At 42.1% G+C, this 22,688-nt stretch overlaps 1 protein-coding gene across 6 annotated transcripts in view; it reads right to left on the bottom strand.

The window, feature by feature from the left end:
• KIAA0319 (KIAA0319 ortholog) overlaps positions 1-22,688 on the bottom strand; it is a 47,019-nt gene that overhangs the window by 22,153 nt on the left and 2,178 nt on the right. For all 6 annotated transcript variants that reach the window (XM_075417059.1, XM_075417057.1, XM_075417058.1 and 3 more), the window contains exons 2-3: positions 14,773-14,932; positions 4,164-4,936 (exon numbers count right to left, since the gene is read on the bottom strand). In XM_075417059.1, the coding sequence (XP_075273174.1) occupies positions 4,164-4,936; positions 14,773-14,821 (822 nt within the window). In that variant the 5' untranslated portion in view covers positions 14,822-14,932. The remainder of the gene's footprint in view (positions 1-4,163; positions 4,937-14,772; positions 14,933-22,688) is intronic.

Below are 22,688 nucleotides of genomic sequence, written 5' to 3'. Positions count from 1 at the left end.
AAACACAGGGTATTTCATTAAAGGTATTAGTAAAAATGATTTTAAGACCATCACATTTTCATAACCTATACAAAAACATCACAGTTTGAGAGGTAGCTTGGATCATATACCAGTAAGAAAACTATCTGGAGACATCTGGTCATTTTTAATCCAGTATAAAAATTTAAGATTTCCTTAATAACAAAACATGGTTTCCAAATAAACATTTTTTCAGCAGGAAACACAAATATGTGCCTGAAAAATCCATATGAGATTGGATTAAAATGTCTGCTTGCTGGAGAAAAGAGACACATAAGAGGGAAACCCTATCCCCAGAACTTACCACAGGCAGCATCTTCATTAAGAGTCACAAAAGTACAGCTCCTAAACCAGAAAAACGTGAAGCCAAGCCAGAAGTCTGTGTTGCGCATAACTGGCAGGGTTTGGGTGGCAGGGGACTGGCTGCAGGGTCACCCCTGTGGTCCCAGACAGTTTGGCAGTGGATGGAAACAAGTCACCACGAGCCAACACTGCACCCATTCAGACACAGTTAAGAAAGGGCAGTAGCCACTGGGGGTAGGGGACACAGGACGAGGTGGGGGGGGACGCACAACAGGAGACACGAGAAGGAACACGCGGAAGTGGACACTACCGGGCACAGGGCTGGAAACACCTTTGTGGAAAGACGCCCTTCATGCCACCTCCCAGGGGACTGAAGCCCACAGAGAAGCCCACAACAGAGCAGCGGAAACAAGTAAGAAGGAACAGTGGCAGAAAAGAGAAATAAGCAGCAAGTGGCAAAAAAGAAACTGCCATGCACTGACCCCAAACTCCTGTGCTGCCTATCACCTCAAAGGGACCGAGCATAATTGGCGGTAAAAAGAAGGGGAGTGGAGACTAAGAAGGAGAGGGGAGATGTATCTAGAACATCTATCTAGAAGTTAAACCTGGGGAAGGCCAGGGAAAGGTGTTCGTTGAAACTGCTCATCTTCATTTCTCTACAAATGCCTAAATTCAAAGGATTCCCACTTGGGAAACAGGTTGCACAAGTTTTGGCAGTTTCTCAAAACCTTCTGCTTCTCCAGATTCTTAACCTTCCTCTACATTAATAGAGAGCCTTTAGAGTCATTTCACAATACATTTCACGAACGGCTTTCAATGCTCTCTCATCAACCTTCTACAGCTCTGCTAACTGAGCTCTGCCAGATCACCTTCTAACTACAGTTGTCTTACCAGCTCTTCAACATCACTACCAGCTGGGGCTAAAGACTGATCCAGTTTTGGAGCTCCACCCCTTCTGCACTGAAAGCAGCAAGCTCATTCCTCAGCCTTTCCATAGGAATCTCAACAGCTGTGCTAGTGTAACAAAGAGACCACACAGGAATGTCTCCTCCATGTCCCAGTGAGAAACAGGTTTCTCTCCATTTCACTTTACAATAAACTCCCACCTACACAGGCAGTGCACAAAGAGAAAGCAAAATCCTTCTATTCTGTGTGGTGTGGCAAAACCATAGTAGAGATTTACAAAGTAGGCTTCACCATATATATTGTTACCACTGAAAGATGTGGAATTTCAACTTTTATGAACCTGTATTCACATGATCACTTAGAGACGGGGAACAAATTTGCTCATCTCTGTTTGCCACACACTTTAGGTGAACTTCGAGTTGTACGGCTTCTCTACGGCACAAGGCATAAGCAGTGCAGTCGGCAGAGATCCTGACAGCTGGCTAAAGCTTAGCATGATGCTACTGTGGCTTCCATTTGCCAGCAAAATACAATGGAGGCAAGTTTCAGGTTTTACTGCATGCCCAAAGTGGGCAAACATGGCGGTGCATGAAGCTACTGCAGACTCTTTCCATGGCTAATTTCCAGCACACAGCACAGGCAGTAACTAAAAGATGCTTGTTAGTTTCCCCTAGCAGATAGAAGGAAAAATGGGAGATGAACTTAGTGCAGCGGTGGTTGGATTTCCTTAATTTTAACTTTGTAAGTCTAACTGCAAATTCAGTGCATGACAGAATGTCACTCGCTAAATTTTATCTGCAGGGACAGTAGACTTTGGTACCATACTTTTCATATGTACATTTATACATACTTTTTGCATACTAATAGAAAAAACAAATAGTCTCTACCCCTCTCACCTCCACCCCCACGTTAATTTATGCTCATTTCAAGGTCTGCATGGTGAATACTTTTTAAAGCAAGTCTTCTGTTGTCAACCCTACTTGCAGAACCAGTACTCACTTTTCAACTTGCAACAGCACTTCATCTGATATGAAATATTCTTCCATATGCATGGAGACAAGTTCTAATCTTCTCTCACTTGTGCCAATACACTCCAGACCAACTTGGTCAATCATAAAAGTCACAGGCTATTTTGAGCACCTCTCATGGTCCCCACTTATCTCCAGGACAGTCTCCCTTTTTTTGATTGCTCCAAGCAGATCCCACAACAGGCCAAAGCCTGAAGCCCATGGTTGTGACCCTGCTTTTTGACCTCTTGTCCCTGTCAGGAGCCTGAACTCCACCACTTCATGGCCACATCCCTGAGCAATCCCTCCTTGCCTGAAAGGATGAGGGCCAGCAGAGCTTCTCTGCCTGTCAGCTCCACAATTACTTCTGCAAAGCAGTTACCATCAACACACTCCAGAAAACTCCTGCACTGCTTGTGCCCCCCCTCTCCTGCCTTCCCACTAGGTACTGGGGTGGCTTAAATTCCTCATGAGGATCAAGGGCCATGAATATGAGGCTCCTCCCAGTTGCCTAAAGGCTTCATCTACTTCTTCCTGACCAGGCAGTCTGGAAGAGACATGCACCCTGATTAGCTCATTGCCATCTCTAGGCGGAGCTCCTAGGCCTCCCCCTAGCACTTGCTGATAGGGTGCATCACCCTCCCTGATCATCAGCCGACTAGGGCAAAAGCCCAAAGCACCATTTGATCCAGAAGAGCTGACAGAGCTTGTGAGAAGCTGCTAGAGGCCCCAGCTGTTCTCTCCCAGCTGCCGCAACCACTCATGTTCCTCACAGCACTCCCACAGGCTCCCCAAGAATCCCAGGAGTCTTCAGAATATCTAGAAGATCTCAAAGCTGAGCCCAGAAACTGCAACACCTCTAGGCTGCAATGGCATCCAAGTTAGATTGTATATTGGGTCCTAAGACTGACTGTTCTCCACACATACTTTTGCCATTGCAGTCATTCCCTCCAAGAAGCTCAGCTGCCAGATTTCATGCACACTCTTATTTCTACGTATTCTTCTTCCCTACAGTAATGGCAATAAATTATCATTACTACAAGAGACAAGCAGTTGCTGGTTACAAAATCTAGTGGAATTTACAACAATCCAGCTAACATTGCTTAATTTCCTCTTCCTTCTAGCAGGGGTGTGTGTCAAACCCAGTAAATGTTGACTTTATAGCCTGTTTCAACTTTAACACTGACCCCACCCTGTTCTTAAGGAACCAGAGCCCCTTTAGTCCCAAGTGATCAAACCGGTTGGCATAAACAGTGAACAGGTGCATCTTTAAGCATCCAAATTAGGTTTTAAGTATCTAACTTCTTTTTCTTATTACCAGACTCAGTAAAAGGACTCTAAGAACAAAAACACTTTATCCACTTCATTCTGCTGTACATCACGATCAAAGCCCGCCACTATCCCTCCTTAGGTACCTTGCCTCTCTTGCATGTTTTAAAAGCATTGTAAAAGGTATTTACTCTGCACCATTCCATCTGTAACAGCACTATTACATCTGCAACACAAAACCCACATAACAGGCTTAATTTTACTGATGGAGGACCTTAAGTTTACTGGTCTTGACCTTTGGATACTAGAGGGTCCACTAGTATTGCTTAGCTAACTTCTGAGTTATCAAGGGTCAGAGGGGAAGAATACCGCAACACTCCTATCACACCAGGTCCAACCCCACTCCTCCGTACACTCCCAAGGAAACCTCACACTGTCCCAAATGGAGGTCTGCTCCTCATCATCTGATAGAAAAAGAGTCCTTTAGCAATTCATCTGCCTATTAAGACTATCCTCTCCCCTCCAACCTTTTTTACACTGTAATAGCACTGCAAGTGTTAGGGATACACTACAAAGCAATAACCTAATTTGATTTGAAAAACAAAACAATTTCAAAGTGGCCTCTCCATACTCTGCCTGCTTCCTGGGGGGTACACATACCTCTTTTTGCAAAGCATCATCAGGTTGTGCAAGAAGTTGAACAGCTGCTCTGTTTTCAGACGTTCTCCTGTGGAATGGTGCAATCTCTGGGAGAGAAGACCTTCTCTCTATGGAGCGTTCAGTAACAGAGCTCAATTCAGAGCTGTTTTTATTCAAAAGGCTTTCCACCTTCCCAGTCTCCCCTTTCTTCTCAGCAAAGTCTTCCTGGTTATCTCCACCATCATCCACTGAAGAGTTGAAACTGTTTTCACCTGCCACCATCGGGCCCCAGTCACCATAATCCGTGCTCTCCTTCTGCTCATGTTTGATGCTCACCTGAAAGGGGTCCTGCTCCAAAGTTTCATAATCATCAATGTATTCAGGTATCTCCTCAAGGCTGGGATCTTTGCCAAACACAGACAGCTCCTTCAGGCTACTCACTTCCTCAGACAGCTCATTCTTGAGTCCCACAGAGTCGACCATGCTTGGGATCACTTGCCCAAATTCTAGCAGCGAGACTGTCCTCTGAGAAGGCCTCAGCACAAAAGTAAGATAGGACTTGACGTTTTCCATTTTTTTAGGTTCACAGTTCTCTTTGTGTTGGCAGCTTATGATGTAACAGCGTTGTCCAAACATCCATGACAAGTCACAACCAGAGAGGTCACAACATGCTGCGATGCAGTCGGATACTGACATAGCATGAGGAACTCGCATCATTTTAGTTGTTCCTAAGTTGGGAGATATTACTGCACCTGAGTACGTGGCTCCCTCTTGGCAATGCTCACAACTGGAACCTGAAACAACACCACCAACATAAGGCACAACACTAAAACTAAGCCATAATATAGTTTATAGTGACCAAAAATGGGTTATCAGAGGAGACAAGACAAAGACAGGTAGCACTCTGCTTAAATAAACTCATTTCCTTTCACTAACATCACCACTACTTTTTCCAGCATGTGCCACTGCAGTAATATTTGTAACTTTGGAGGATTTTCCAGTGTAGGATCTTGGTATGTTTGCAGAGTACCGCTTACTCCCTTGCTACAAATACAAATAAATAAAAAGATTAGAGTTGCTAATACTTAAGAACAGAACAGGGAACATGAAAAAAATCATGGGGTACCACCACAGCCTAGCAAGCACAACACATTTTAAAACAAGACTCAAATAAGATGCTGTAACGTGTCATTGTTTCATTAGAGGGAGAAGGCAGCAAAAATCTACACAGGAGAAACACCTGCCATCTCACTTCAACTTCATACTTCATGAAGAGTCCCTCAAACCAACATAACTGCTGGGCTCAACATAAAAGTGGGATTGAACTCTCAAACTTTTGCTGCTTTAACCGTTTAGTCCATGGGAAATCCCAAGAGCTTGCTCCAGAAGCATCTTTCCTTCCTTTGGAGTGAAGTTGTAATCTTTTAATATAACTTCAGAATTACTTTCATAGCACATCACAGACTAGGTGTGAAGTGTTTAAATCAAGCATGAATCAACATAGTGTATCTGTCAGTCAATTTTCAACATCTTTTCTAGGTGTTTTATTCCTGGTTATAGGTCATAACTGCTCTTCCGAATTCCCCTCTCCAAAATGCAACTTGAAAAACATCTGACCATGCTTCAAAAAACAGCTGAGTAAAACCAGGACATTCTTCTTAACACAGTTTTCAACTAGACTTGCTAACTCAGCCAATAAAAACAAGATGTCACCACTGTGGAGCTAACACAGTAATGGAAGACAAAGTTGACTCTGTCTGCCTTGCACATTGTTAACAAAGCTGTCAGTTGAGTTCTGGCAGCAGAAACCTCATTATTCACATAGCATACAGCAGGAGAAAAAGAAAAAGGCAGCTTGACTAATGGATGCCAGCTCAAATCTGTTGAGCTGATGAGCAAGAAAAATGAAATCAAGGAGTAGGAATAGGCCAGTACTAGGGGCTAGGTCTGACCATGACCCACAGCCTTGGAGACACGGAGATTCTCCTATGCATAGTGTGACCAACCACCACACTACAGTTCCCACCACACTTTCTGGGCTGAACTGCAGTACACTCCTCCACAATACAAGATCTGAACACAGCTACTGAAATACCTGTGGGGCACCATACTGCCTGGGATAAACATACAGATTACAAAGTAGGTTAAGTTCAACGCAACAAACTCAAACCAAACCAAAAAAATAAAGCACTACACACTGAGAGATAGAGAGAACAAGACTTCATGACTGTTTCGCAGAGCTGGCTATTTGGGGTGAGGAAAAACACGAAACAAAACAAAATCTTTAGAAAGATCAATGACTTGCAAATAGGTATAGCTGAATAGGAAGCTAACAAAAAGGATAAACAGCTTCAAGTATCATTTTTCTGACTCCAGCTACTCCTTCACACAGACCTGGGATGCTGTTTACTCTTCTACTTTACACATTCAGTGAAAAATCTACCCAGGGGAACATGCATTTCAAAAAACCTATCCTATTCTAACATAGCACAGACTTGAGGTATCTATCTATACCCAGGAGATGCTCAGGATTTGTGCATTTTTTTCTATCACATTGCATATATTTTCTCTACATTCCCTTTCACCTCCAAGAACATAAGACCCTGGGAGAGACTCTGAATGGCCATCACAAGTCTTTCCTTTAAGCTGTCTGCACAACCCAGCAGAAGTCTGGGTTAAAATGGAGTTTAGGAGTCAGGCAGCCCATTTAACCATTCCATCCTTTTTCAACCCGTATCAATTTAATCCTGTAAGTCAGCAGGATGATGAGAAACAGGCCTTTAATAAAGTAAAATAGAAACATGACTCTCTGTGAATGTGTAACATTAGGTCAGTAGCAACTCATCACAATTAATACTTTCGGAACAGCACTATTAAGGTGGGTTAAAAAACTCCGTTGAGGGCTGTTTTCATCCTTTCCCTTCTTTACCTCATCCCTGAAGGAGAAAGTAACCAACCTGTTAAAAGAAATGTGAAAATTTCATTATTTATTTGTTCAGAAAAGAACAAACAACAATATTTGTCTTAGAGACAGACTTACACAATTGGAATAATCCAAATCTCTAACCCAAGGCCAGACTTGAAGTCCTCACTCAGTCTGATGTCAAAGCTCCAAATCTCACTCTGCCACTTTGATACATCAGCTATCATACTGCAGAGTCAACCTCCCACAAAACTCATGGTGTTTCATCAGACACAGAGTGAAACAAGTCCAGCATATTCCTAAGATAATGCACAACCTTGAACCTAAATCTCCCAAGCAAGCATCCCAGCCAAAGACCTTAGCTACCCTCTTTTTCAAATGTCAGAAGGCCTTGGTTTCATCCTGATAAAGAATGGGAAAAACATTAAGCTTCAGAATTTCTGCACAACAGGAAAAATATTTACCTGCCAACTCTAAATTAATTCTAACAGTGTAATCCATGTATCAAAGTTATCCAAGTTTCATCTCTTGGTTCTGCTAGAGTTACACCTGAGTTAAATTCTAGCAGCGGGTGGGCAAGAATAGACAAATTTAGCAGGCTACTTCAACCTGACATTAGGTGTGTCCATTAATTGTCTCCAGATGGAAAATATACAAGATCTACTTAGAGTGAACTTTATCTGATCTCTAATTCCATATTCCCCTTCACCCCGTCGAATCCCCAGCATGCAATGCACTCAAATAAGAGACAGTGAGGTCTTTTATTTACAGAAAATTTACTCAAAGTGTGCCACATGAAAGGTCACACAGTACCACTTGTGTCTGCTAAACCATCACCTGCTGTCTGAGGTCATAGTACACCTGTTTACTTAATTGAACTCAAACTAAAGCACTGTTCTACTCTGACCAGTTATGGCAAAAAAATAGCATCATACCATTCTGTTCATTGTTTCAGAAGTCCTCATTCAGGTTACCAACAGAAAAACTGCTTCCAGTAGCCTAAAGTTCTGCAGTCCAAGTGTTCCCCTTCCTTTTAGCCGTACGTTGTTATGTCTATAGCATGACAACACTGACATACCCTGAGACCTCATCAGCCAAGCTGGTTACCCTAAGAAAAACCCTACAACCTCCCCACACCCCAACCCTAATAAACAGTCACACTGTGGAATATAGCTTCATTTTAAAGAGATTCCTTCTGTTAGTGAGGAAACATCCACACCCTTCTTTGAGCTGCACGCTACCACACTTTCACATCTTGGTGCATGAGTCCACTGATGTCAAGAATCCAACAGGAACACAGATGTTCCTCCATCACAGCTGACTGGAGACCTTTCCTCAATTGGACATGGCGACTAACTGCAAAACCTGACATACGCTCTCCCTGCTCTCTGGCAGGCTCACACAACCATGAACATTCCAATGACCTGGAGGCAAATATTCTTTAGTCAGTAAGTAGTAAATTGTTACAGTGTATTAACACTGGGTTCATCACGGATAATTACCCCAGTCTGAAACTCTGCAAGGACAGAACTATCCACTTGAGGGCTGGTCTCTGTTTTCCCAAGCAGTAATCAGCGCAAGGTGCATAAAGAAGGGGCAAAAGGGAATGTGCAATAGAGAAGAGCAGCTTAGATTCAGAACTTGCACCAAGCAAAGTAACATTTGACCAGAATCACCTCCCATTACCTTCCTGCTGGCAGCACAGCACTGATTGCTTACATGGCACCCTATTATCGCAGCCTGAAAGCCTCTGAACTACATGAGCGTGGAAGGTCCTACAGCAGTTTCCTACAGGAACAGGAGGACTGTCTCTGCTTTCTTGACATCTGCTCCCTGCACTCCCTTTAAGTAAGAAACTAGTTCTGTTCTGTTTTTTAGGATTAATGATATTTTTTTTTATCTGTTCAAGTAACTTGTGTCTCATTTTGGTGAACTTTGAAAGGAAAGATGCTGTGTCAATAAGAAGTAAGTTTTGTCTTTCCTACCACCATAATAACACATTGAAACAATTTTGATACAGTTCTGAAAGCAAAATCAAAATAACTTTTTTTTCCTTAATTACAGTCACCTAAGAGAAGTTGAACTCCAGTTTTCAAGCTAGAGCCAACTTCCACAGCAGTTATAAATCCCTAAAAAACACACTTTATATCAGAAATGCTGAAAAAGGCTTATAGTCCAGCAGCTTTAGTAACGGCCTGCAGAAATACTGCCCTGAAAACAAAAAAAGCCATATTACTGAGAACTTCATCAACATCTGAAATGTCACTGCATTAGTTGTTCTAGCAACTGCTAACATCTCTGTACACTATGAATGTGTTTTCATGATTTTTCTACAGGCTGCTCTTAGGTTATTTGGTGTTTCCCCTCCCTTTCCTTGAAATCTCACTGGTCTTTAAAGAGGGGTACATCAAAGTGCTCTTCTGGGCCTCGGTAAGGATGCTGACTGCAGATTAAACACTGCAAGGGAAGGAGAAGGAGAACAAATAGACAAAAAAAATGCTCAGTTACACAAAAGCATATCCTCTACACAAAGCTGAAGCCACTAGTACTCAAATTACATCCATAAACAATGAGCTGCAAAACTTTTGTGGCCATTACAGCAGCCTTCATGATGTTTACGATTTACTTCCTGTGTTCAGGATCTCTCAAAGCTCCCCGATTAGTTCAGTGGGCCTGATGGTCCTCTCCAAGTATCAGCTTCATTCCATGAATTTGTTATCATTCCCTGTTTGTCACTGATAAATCAAGTAAGTGCTATTTAAAGGAGGGGAGGAAAGAAAAAACTCCCATGCCTAAAGAACACTTTCCCTTCTCCCTGCCCCTTTTTTTGTTTACCAGGCTGTGCATATGCCTACAATCCAAACATACCCAAACTGCAGACCAGATCTGGCCTGTCAAAATAATTCATCCAACCCACAGCCCATTCTTCCCTCAACTTACACATGAGCATCTAAGCACACTGAATCACTCAACAGAGGGCTTGTCTGTCCCATCAATGACACTGGGTATCTGCAGTTGGAGACTAGAAAGGTAGGTGCAGCTATTGCACCACTCCACAAGGAAACACCAGACCACTTCCAACAGAGACGTGGACAATGTGAACTAACCTGGCATACTGCGTAACTCGCTATAATCTCAAAGACCATAATCATGCACTATACCATCTTGTCTCCCTGGAGAGACCTGTGTGAACCAGAACACATTACTAGAACATCTAGCCATGGCAGTATAAGCAACAAAGAATGCACTGGGATCCCAGGCTAGTGGTTCCACTGTTATTTCAAAGGCATACCTACATCTTTAAGCATCCTTTGACAATGCTAGTCTGTGTTTCATGTGTCAGATACACAGAAAGAAAAAGGTATTCATCTTATTCTTCAAAGTCCAAGACCAACAGCAGTGAAATGTGTTGAAAATTAATGGCTTGTAATGTATTTAGAAATAACTTCTCCTAGAGTAAAGAAAGGGATACTGGTGATGTCTAGCAAAGACTCTGGGAGGTCATGCAATGTACAGCTGGGCTGGACGGAGTTAAAAACAGGAGACCAGACCACACAACACCTAAGAGTGTAATTACCTGCCAATTCATCTTTATTGTTTTGTTGGAGTGGCTAATCTCAGAACAACGCACCACAATATGAACACACAGAATGAGAAAACTGGAAGTCGGCCATGAGAATTCTATTATATTTGCAGAAATGCATTTCAATAGCAGTATTTTGCAAGGTCTGCCTCACGTGCCAGATTGGAATATTCCTGCTCAAGATGAGAGCTAGACTGAATTGATTTCAAGGTGTTAGATTCCTAGTTGCAAAGTGAACAATTGTTTCTGTGGTGGAAAGCAATGTCTTCTAGCTCCCACAAGAAAAAAAATAATTTATGCATTACCATAAAAACTATTGACTTTTATTAATGGCCAGAATAATTTAAATCTATTTCAATATAAGCTGATTTCATCAAGGAATGGATATAAGCCAGTGAAATAAGACTGGCATTATAAGGGATGCCTGTGTGGAGAAATTAGGAGCTGCATCCACAGGTTTGGGAAGTCAGCCAACCAAATTGCATGAGATGCTGAGTGACAGAGGCATGGTACATGGTACACACTAACTACTGCCACATCCAGCTCAAGCCTCCTGAGAGGCACAAATATTAAGCAGTGGTAGCTACTGTAATAAATGTATACATATAAAATTTGTTCTCAAACCGGCTGATGGAGAAAGAGAAGAAACCCTGTGATGAATGGGTTAACTTTGTTCATGAAATCGCATGTGGGTGTTAGAGTTTCTTTTGCAACTTAAGCTGGAGCCGCAGACATCCAGAGGAGTGAACAATAAGTAAGGTAAGGGAATGGCCCATCTGCTGATAAGCAAAAGAATGGCTTGGGGGATGAACGAGCAGACAGCAGGACGCCTGAGAAAGACTTCGGCCTTCATCCCAACAACCACCTAGCAACTAGTCGCGCAAGCGCAAACACAACGCAGAGAATACCAAAAGTCACGTATGCAGGAAATAGGAACTCTATAAAAAGAGGGGTTGCATCCACTATTGGCGCACCGTTGGTGGAGCAGGAGACTCCCCCGGCCGCCCAGCGCTGTTTTTGCCTGCTTATTTGCTTGCTTAAATAAATTTGGCTTTAATAAATATAACTGGCTCTTAGCCTTTATAACAGCTACCTGTATCCATTAGGTGGTCTGCCTACTGTTCTAGCTTTGGTTTTCATTGTATTGGGTTTAAGTAGCAAGGTTTTGGTAGTCGAGGGGTGTGGGGAAATGGACTGCAGGGGTGGCTTCTGTGAGAAGACATCAGAAGCTGCCCTCATGTCAGACAGAGCCAGTTCCAAGAAGAACCCACTGCTGGCCAAGGCCGAGTCAATCAGCAACACTGCTAGCACCTCTGTGATAACATATTTAAGAAGGGGTAAGATACACTGCACAACAGCAGCAGTCAGGAGAGAGGAGTGAGAATACACGAGAAAAACAACCCCGCAGACACCGAAGTCAGTGAAGAAGGAGGAGGAAGAGGTGCTCCAGGTGCCAGAGCAGATGATTCCCCTGCAGTCCGTGTGAAGTCCATGGTGAAGCAGGCTGTCCTCCTGCAGTCCGTGGAGGTCCACAGCAGAACAGATATTCACCCTGAAGCCCAGGGAGGACCCCATGCAGGAGCAGGTGGCTGAGCCCTGAAGAAAAGCTGTGACCTTGTGGAGAGCCCATGCTGGGGCAGGCTCCTGGCAGGAACTGCAGCCCTGGGGAGAGCAGTCCACACAGAAGCCTATTTTCTGACCTATGACCCCACAGGGGATCCACACTGGAGCAGTCCATTCCTGAAAGAGTGCACTCTGTGGAAAGGACCCATGCTGGAGCAGTTCTTGAAGAACTGTAACCCAGTGGAAGGGCTCACGTTGGAGAAGTTTGTGAAAGACTGTATCCTGTGGGAGGGACCCCACCCTGGAGCAGGTGAAGAGCATGAGAAGGAAGGAGCATCAGAGACAAAGCACTACAAACTGATTGCAACCCTAATTCCCCATCCCCCTGAGCCACTCGTGGAGGAGTTAGAAGAGCTGGGAGTGAAGCTGAGCCTGGGAAGCAGGGAGAGGTGTGGGAAAGGTGTTTTTAGATTTGTTCTTACTTCTCATTATCCTATTGCGATTACCTGGCAATAAATTAAACTAACTTTCCTATGTCAAGTGTGATTTGCTCTTGACTGTAATCGGTACATGACCTCTCCGTCCTGATCTTGACCCATAGGCTTTAATCATATTTTTTGCTCCTGTCCTGTTGAGAAGTGGAAGTGACAGAGCGACTTGCTGAGCACCGGGAGGCCAGCCAAGGTCAACCCACCACATTTATGAAAAGCAGTCAAACGCTATTAGCCAAAAGCCACCACACACACACACAAAAAATTGCCATCTGAAGAGGAGAGAGCAGCCCAAAGTTTCTTCTGACAAAGCAGAGCATAATCTTCAATATCCTTCCAAAGATATTCACTAATGAACCTGTTTCTCTATTCTCTGAACAATGCAATGTCAAGCCTTTCTTACATTAAATCAGCCTTCTTATTACCTTCAGTTAAAACAAGTGGTAAGAAAACTTTTTTTTTTTTAAGAAAAAGTAGCCTTTAAAAACACAAGCTCATGTGCAGAGAAAAACTGCAAAATAAACATCTAGCAACTTCCTGAGCCTGAGTCAATTCACCTTAACGTTTGCACAAAAAACAAGTCTTTTTAATGTAAAGGTGAGTATCCACTGATATATTTCAGCAAACATATCCTGGAAATCAGCAAGTGCCTTCCAGTTTAGTTAGAGTTAATATTAATTGGATGGAAGATACTGCAAACTACTGAGATGGAAATAAATAAATACTAAAATAATATGTGATACTAGAATGCATTAGCCCCTAAACACTGTGTGCTAGTACCTGAGACACAGGGAGAGGCCTGGAGTAAGGCCAGCAGTATTAGTCTAATGGTCTTGTGCTCAGATCAGTCAAGAGACAGTAGCAAAATTGCAACTAAAGAATGAAAACAAGATTTTCTATATGCACACAGAGGATATTCTAGCCCGAAAACAATTACCAGCATTATCAAAAGCTTAAAACTGTGACTTTCTCTACAGTGAAAATTCAGTATTTACTGCACATTACTGCATTCTATTGAAGTTGCTGGGTTTTTTCTAACGGTACTAGCATGGACCCTACAGCAGATACTCAGCCTCTCATAGGCGAGTTTATTTACAAAAGGCATACTTATTGTTTACTACAGCAACAAAAACATCAGCTCCATGTTCTCCTCAAAAAGCTTTGCACTATGAGATCGTCAGGGTGATCTTGAGGACTACTGCAAACCAGCTACAAGCACATTTGTAGTTAATGCCTATCCCCCTCACGCAACATTTCCAAATTCAGTAGCTGATCTAAGCCTCAGCACATTAGCAAGGCTCTCCTTCATTAAACAGCCAATCCTGTGTATACTACAGGAGATGAAAGCCATATAACTGAGATATACTTTCTCAATTCCTGCTAATATAGATACTGCCGGTACCTCCACAGCCAGAATACAAACACTGTCTTTTAAGGAAATAAATGCCATGTTTCCATATATTGTTCTGTAGCTGCCATGTCAAAACTGCCTCTACCACACTAAGTCGCCCCATGACACAGAAGCAGTATTAAGAATTACCACCACTCTTCACCTGTCTGGCTATGGAAATAATTTACCTATCTCCGTGGCTGAAGCAGAAACTTACAGGACTTTCCTCCGGTCTTTGAAAGGAAATACATCTATAAAGCAGATGATGAGGTGAGAGATGTAAAACAAATATGTTTATGGTTCTCATAAATCAACAATCCTATGATACTTCGGAATGAAAAAAGGTAGAACATAAGCAATACATCATTCTTAAATTGCTGTCCTTCAAGAGAAAGAGAAGACAAACTCTCTCAACTCTCCCTCTACCCCCTCTTGCCCTACGCGGCTCCCCTGAAACAGCCCTACCGAAACTGGCTCCAAACCGCCACTCACAAATGCCTTCCTCCATTGCAATCAACTGCCAGTTACGAAGCTGTACCTTACAAGAAACTTTTGCACTGAGGAGTCACAAGATTTCCCAGCTCTTGCCTTATTCATACTTCATTCACACCTGCGTACACACTCCAGGAGCATTTGCTTCACTCATTCTGTGTGACTCAGATACAAAAGTAAACTCCTACCTGTTATTGCCCAGAGCAGCAGGCAGAGAACACCAAGGCGAAATGCCATGCTGCACCACGAAGGCAGTGACAAATGCTTTGCCAACCAGCTGCGTGGAAATTATGTCTTAACGTCGGTCTCCTCTAATATTGTTTAGTATCCTGCTGTGGCCACAAAGCACTGTAACAGACAGCACAGGAAAAAAATAGGTCAGATGTGAGCATTAATTAGAATGTCACAATAAAAGCCAACAGACAGGTTAAATGCAGGGTTTATTATTACTTCCTGACTTCTTGATGGATGACAGTAGATCAGGCAAGCAGAAGATGCAAAACAAATGACCTACCTGAAAATCTCAGTTTCCGGAGATGCAGAAGTGTCCCACAAAGATTCACACTCTTGGGCTCCTGCACCTCAAAACCCACAAATAATCTGTCTGTAGTTATCCAGACCCCAATTTTGCTCTGAATTAAACAGAAACTAGCAGGTACCCTTAACTGAGGAATCGAAGTACAGTACGACAGTACCTTCCATGTCTCAAGGCAGAGCATCCTAATCAGTTCCCTTTGATGTTCATCACAAGACTTGGTAAAGGTAGTAGCTTTCATATTTCAGCTACCTGTATCTACATTGATAAAAATGCTGCTAACTGGCTGCTCTTGGCAGGTTCCTTATCACACATAATCTTAGATGGAAATCTCTCTGGATTTGGAAAAGTTGTTAGCCACCAAAAATTGTGATTTGTAGAAGCACTTATTACCAAAACTCAAAGTCTCTGAGATATTGTGCATTTGCTGTAATCTTCACTAATTCCCAGAAGCAGCCAAATGGATCAGATGCCTAAGAGAGACTTTTAGTTCTTTAGCCTAAGGAAAAATACGTCAAGCTTGGTATCAGAACTTCACGAGGTCAGAATTAACCCCAATCAGAAGGCAGAAAAATAATTTTGTTTGTTTTATAGGCCTTTTTCCTCTGCAAGGCCAACTTCACTATCTCACTGCCCCTAAAAAGAGAAACAAGTAGCAGCTTCCATACCCTACAGAAGAGTTGACTGAGGAGTCCATGTGATTATTTCTAGCAACACTAAGAAAAGCACTGAGAGATCATGCAGATAATCCAGATTTTTGCATCATTATTTGTCCTGAGTTCAGAAACACAAGTACTTGTAGCAAACAGTTGTGGGGTTTTTAAAATTTATATTAAGAAAATATGTTACCAAAGCTGCAAAATGCCAGACTTTGTACTGCATGTATAATCTTCACTGAATTCTTACAGGATACACCATGTGCGTCATGCAGTGAATGCACAAAAGCTGCACTGTGTCCTCCCATACTTCTTTGTGGCTACATACCTCTTGATGTTTAATCTCCACATAACGAAAGAGCTTGCATTCACTTCAAAACTAGCTTGCAATTCTATGCTACTAGGATGAGGCTCAGACACAAAGCACACACAGTCACAACTCAGTGCGTAGCTTCTAATCCACAGATGAGAACATAACCACCAGAAACTGCACACTTTCTTAAACAGTTAAAGACAGTAAACACCTCCGCAGTGTATGCATGCAATGCTCCTCTTATCTGCGCCATGATACTTTACTGTTCCCCACAAGTGCAAGTTTCATCACACAAACACAAGAGACATTAAAATTTAAGAAGGCAGCCAGCCATGAGATGCAAGCAGTTAAAAATAAGGAAGGCCACGAGATTAATTTTCTAGCTGAATCTTTATCCTTCAGTGACATAACAAAGCCTGTTATTTTTGTAACAGTATTAGCAGGCAGTACTGCTGGTAATGACTTCGAACTGTTAAGAGCCAAGAAAATCGAAGTCTGGCTTGCACTCTTAGCCAGATGAGGGATGGCAGCCTTGAGAAGTGTATAGGCAGGTATGGTAAAAATATGCATGTATTATATATATATATAGCCTTACTCTTAAGGCCATTGTGTTTTTCTGTTCCAGCTGGCAGCTTTCGGTGGTGCTGTAGCCAACAGGAGAGGGAAGAATTCTGAACTGATCCCTCAAAACAAGCATTTCAACTTCACAACCTTTTAAACATGTAAGGCTGCTGATCAGCATCTCAGCATCTTTTGGTACAGAACACATGAAGTACAACAGCTTTCCAAGCAAAAGGAATTGCCTGTATTCTCCCTCTCTCTGCCATCCCAAATCTCACTCTGCATTTTGGTTCACCTGGACTTCAGTCCAGACTCAAGTCTCTCTCCCTTAGGGAAAGTCAGGGGTCAGCCAAGCAGAACTAGATTGCCATCTCCTACAAGTGATTAGGCCAGGGCTATAACAGTAAGAAAGTGTATGGACTGAAATATCTGTATCTGGGAATACATTCAAATCCTAAAGCTGGAGAACAGCAAACACCGTATAAGGTAGTATACTGGCATTATACAAAAGGTGTAGCAGAATCCCTTCAAGCTAACAAAATAAGAGACAGGAACAAGTGGTGTCATGAAAGCAGCCAGAGAGCAATGCCAGAGAGCAGAAGCCTCCAGGTGAGCCAAGGCCTCAAATGCTGGCCCACCCACGCTAACATTGGTGGCAAAGGCAAGCAGGGGGTCCTCACCTCCTTGCTCTTCTGGTCATTAGCACAGCTAGGCAACCTGCCAGAAGAAATACTGAAACAGCATCTGAAACTCAAGCCACAGCTAAACCAACACTCCTATTTTTCAACTGACAGCACCTCTTCTACTACTGCAGGAGGGCTGAGTAAATGAACACATTACTGATCCGGCAGTCCTGCAATTAACGAAAGCATCTATATACATAGACACACACACAGATGTCAATGTTTCTATTAAACATAACACAAGACAATCCTTCAGGAAATCCACTCCTTGTGAAGAATTCAAATTACTTATTTCATCAGCTATTGTACCTACATTAATACCTCAGCCACTTAATAACTGAGCATTAACACTGTTTTAATATTACCGAAGAAAAATAAAACTTCATGATAGTAGCATTTGTCCCTAATAACACAGAGAAAAACTGGGGACACATGCAGACACTCGGAGTTTGAACATTAACAGGTACTGTACTAACACACATCACCAAAACAGCCATAGGTTAAGCATCTAAAGAAAGGGGATAATTTTCAAGCTCTTTAGCAGATGTGGAAGATCTCACAGAGTCATCAATGCTTACGACCTGTAAAAAATCACCTTCCCCACACACAATTTTCTAACAATAGGTATCTATAACTTGAAAACAAAACTAAGACAATTACAGGTTATAGCTGCAACTGCAAACATCTCTCCGTTTTATTCAGAGGGGCTCCCACAGGTCTTGTTCAAGGCTGACACTGGATTGGCATTACATTCCAAGTCTAAACCAATTTCCTCAGTCAACTTCAGGGCACAAACAGCAAGTTAATGGCGATAAAACAACAAGCTGAATAGCTGAAAATACTCTGCCACGTTGTACTGGATGGACTACGTGCTCCAATAGTTCTGCTGGCACCCACAGCTCTGTCAGCTGCTAAGTGACACCAACTGGACAAATAAAAATTAAACAGCAGTACTTCATGGAAGAAGTAATTTTATTCTACAGGATTTAAGTAGCCTTTATTACAACTGCTGTGGAGAAAGCAAATAACAATGGAAATCCTAAAGATGAGACACTTCGCACTGAGAATTATTTACAGGGAAGAAAAAAAATATTTAAAAGCCACCAATGAATGGTGGAACTGCTCTGCTGAGAAATTAAAACACTATTATTACTGTCAGGATTTACATCATATTATTGCATACAATAGCAAATTGGAAAAGGTCAAAACAATTCAGGATTGTTACTACTTTATTTGCAATACAGACATTTGTATAGCCCTAAGGTCAGATAGATCAGCAGGGAAGGAGCACACCCAGTAATCAAAAACTAACCTCAGTCAGTGTCAGTAGCACTGAGTGAGATGATTAGACATGCAAGAGCCCCGCACTCCCCACTGACAGGCCAGGGACACAGAAATATCTCCCCTCCGAAGAAAGACAAACTATTGGATGATTGCTCTATAACAGCATACTCTGATTTCCACGTTTTCCATTTTCACAAGAACATGTCCTCACTTACCAATTCTCTCTGCTACCATCAAACAGGCACTCTGCAGTGAAAATGAAGCGAGACCTGGAAAGGAAGAGCTTGAAGGAACAAGATGGTATCTCATCCCTTCCACAGCCCAGAGGCAAGACGAAGCATCCTTACACCCTCCTTTGAGAAGGGACCTGTTCCCAAGCCTCCCATGCAGGGTATTTCAGAATTTCTCTATCTTCTTCCAGTATTTGACCATTTTTACAACAGAAAAACAGACCACAGAAAACAACTATCCAACATGTGTACATAACACCAATTTTTAGCTCTGGGTGGAAAAACAGATTTAGCGGACTGTCTGGAAGAAGGAGATACACACACAGAGAAACAGTGGTATGAATCTTATTCATGCTTGCAAAGCTTGAAGTTGTTATTGTCTGACAGCTAACTGAAGGCCTGAGTGACAAAGTTGTGTGGTCTCAACCCACTTCTTAGTTTAAGCATCATTATGACAGAAAGCAATAAACACAGTAAGATGCACCACACAGCAGGCTCCAACTAAATACCGAGACATGCTTTTGCAGCAGAAGCACAATTTGCAGGTGAAGGCTGATGCTTCTAGAGAAACTTGAGTAAATTATAAGTAGAGTTAGAAGAAGCTACTCACATAGTTTAAGCTGGATCACATAAGTGCACAGAACACAAGAATTTATTTATTTTGCACTTGTTCAAGGTCAAACATGACTATACTAAAACTACAGCAAAAGCTTTGCTATAGCATTGTGTTGGAACTAAGAGGGTTTTTTTCTCCACTCAGACTACCAGCCTGCAGATATGAAAAGGAACTATTACTTGATTCAAATCTTTATTGTTGCACTGCAGTTCTCAGGATGACAATTTTTCCTTAATCGCCATTTCCTGAACTACAGTAACTCTTGTGAAAAAGTCTCAGGCTTCAGTAGAAAAAAAAATTTCCTCTCTCGTTGCTGCAGAGAAAGCCCTACTATCTGAACCCCCAAGATTCACAGTCTTTCACGGATTGTCAAGACTTTAAATACTGGCTTTTAGAAAAAAAAAAAAGAAAAACTTCATGGCACAAAGTCATGTCTCCATTTAAGTCAGTGTCAGGATTTAGGAGATCTCATTTACGATACTTGAACACTTGCAATTGTTAATACTGTTATTTAATATCTAATACTCACAAAAAAACTACAATAAACTAACTTTTCTTGTAATTCAATCTCTACCTAAGCATCAAAGCTGATATTTGCAGATCAGGAGGACCCAAGTTTGTAGATACACAGAAAGGAGCCCTGGACACTGATCTCAGAAGTGCTGAGCACAGAGATGTTCACAGTTCAAAGGAAACTGCAGACACCCGCAACCTCCAAAATGTAGAGGCTAGCTGCCACATAAAACACGAGGTTCTCTTGAAAGAACGAAACTTTACAACTTCAGCCAAAGCAATGCCAGCTACAGAAAGGGTAGCTAAAGCTTTTATGTTCTTTATTGTCCAGTCCAATTTGAATCATTGCAATTAAATCAACTACTAGATTTTACTTCAACATTATAGCAGTAATAATACTCATGACGCAAACATTGTGGAAGAAGACAACACAAAACTACCACATTAAAATTTTAATTTTACTGCAAAAGTTCTCTAGAACCCACCTCACTTAAAATGAAAAGCAAACTTTGTTTTATGGCTTTCAGGTGATTGATGTTACCTTCATTAATTAACAATACATCATACAGCAGGAGAAACAACAGTCTGACACTTGAAGTCAAACAGATGTGCTAGGAATTTAGGTAATTTTTTTTATTAAAAGACTATGGTGTCATAAAACCAGACTTCGAAGTTACATAAGTGCATCTAATTTATGATGGCCTTCAAGGGCTGTTCACAGATTGATTGGCAGAGACTGGCTCAAGCAGCGTAAGTACCAACGTCAACAAAGCTAATGGACCATTTTTGAGATTAGAGTACTGAACACCCAGCCACCACCTGAGATACAATCACACGCGCTGCAGGAAAATGCTTGCATAAGCTGGTGTGGGTAAAAGAGTAGCTAGCCAGCAAAGGCAAAATCTTGCAAGTGAAACACATAAACACTGTCTCCATTTGTGTCTTGCTATTTCATCACCTTCAAGAAAAGACTCTTAAGGAAGTTGGATGCTGTAGACTTGAAATCTTCTGTATTGATATAAGAGCAGAGAAATGAGCAAATTCTCCCAGCTAAGAAAGGGGGAGGTGGGTGGGGGAAGAAGAGGGAAGTCTTTTCACCCACATGACAATGCCAAGTTTTAGGTCCACTGTTAGCCTGGTCTCCTGCAGAGAAAAATCTTACTTGACCGCTGTGTAAACAGATCCCCTTTTTAACTTACAGTACCCTTTAAGCCACTGATTTCAACCAGAGAAGAACAGATTACCAGCAGGTAATTAAGTTCCTACATTCTCTGTAAAAACAGCCAAGTCAGAGAAGGCAAAACTGCAATTTGCATTTCTACAGGCCCACCCCCAAAAAACATGTAATCCAATTTCCATCCTAGAAAATGGTAGCCCATGTGTCACACCATCAGTGCAGTCTGTGGAAAGAGGGGACTACACAGAAAAAATGGAGAGGCACATGAAAAGACAATTAAAAAAATCCCTGTTTGACCCCAAGATACAAATTCATAGAAATCTTCATTAACTCTGCTGTTCAGAAAACTACTTGCTTGTTGCAAACAGATAAGGCACACGTGTGCACACACACTCCCCTAAGACACAAACCTCTGAAGCCTCACCTCAGATGACTGAACACATTTTATTTCTTTAAAATTCATCTATATTTAACCAGTGGAACTCCTTGTAACATGCAGAATTGTTAATAAACTGTACAGAGGACAGATTTATCAAGGAAAACACACCAGGACAGGAAACAACCACCAAACTGCCCCTTCAGCACGACTAACTAGCTGAAAACCGGCATCAGGCTAATCACATTCATATTTACCTCCAGCTGGATTAACTGAATATCTATCTGTTCAGTGCAAACTCACATCATTCTGAAAAATACTCAACAGTTATACCCTGACACCATTCAGAACGAGATGAGGTACTTCAATGAAAAAGCAACTACATCTGCAGTTAAATTAGATTATAAATCTGTACAGAAAGACACTCTGTGACAGAAATTGAAAGCTAACTGCCTGACAGTAGGAAGGATTTCTCCCCATGGGTACAATATCCATTACAGTGGTTCTGTGCTTCCCCTACAGCACTGAAATTGGAGACTGCTGGATATACAGCACTTGATCACAACTCCACCTCTACTCGCCAATTTGCTATTAAGTACATACATTTAGTACCACTATCAAAACTAGCAAACTTAAAACATCACCATGTGCTTTCTTAAAGGAAAGATCTATAAACAAAGTCCATACAACCAATACGTGAAGAAGACCACAGCAAGCCTACTTTATTCAAATTATGGAAAGTATAGCTGGAAAGGGTCCGAAGCAGTTCACCTGCAACAGATACCGTGTCTGTACATGTGGGGAGGAGAGGGAATTGACTGTTTCTAAAGCATTCCGGAAGGAGATTTCACTAGCAGGTTCAGAAATCTGACCATGGAAACTCCCCCATTTCCGCACCATTGAAATTTGCTGCCTGCTCAGACAGCATCCAAAACCAACACGGTGAGAAGTCAGCTGTATGCGAAGCTGAACTACAGCACCTACAGGTCACCAAAGCTTCTCCACTCCGCCCAGCTTATTAGAACTGCAGCTCACTGATAGGCAGCTAGTGCAGATGGAACAGATTCATATTTGTACGTGTTTTCTGCGGAACTAGAAGTTTTCAGAAGTGTTACAGAAGCGTTACAGAAGCACACCTCCAGTCCTCCATCACAGCATTC

Source organism: Opisthocomus hoazin, chromosome 3, assembly GCF_030867145.1.
Source record: "Opisthocomus hoazin isolate bOpiHoa1 chromosome 3, bOpiHoa1.hap1, whole genome shotgun sequence".
Taxonomy (NCBI): Eukaryota; Metazoa; Chordata; class Aves; order Opisthocomiformes; family Opisthocomidae; genus Opisthocomus; species Opisthocomus hoazin.
This window is presented reverse-complemented; position numbering and strand designations above follow the sequence as displayed.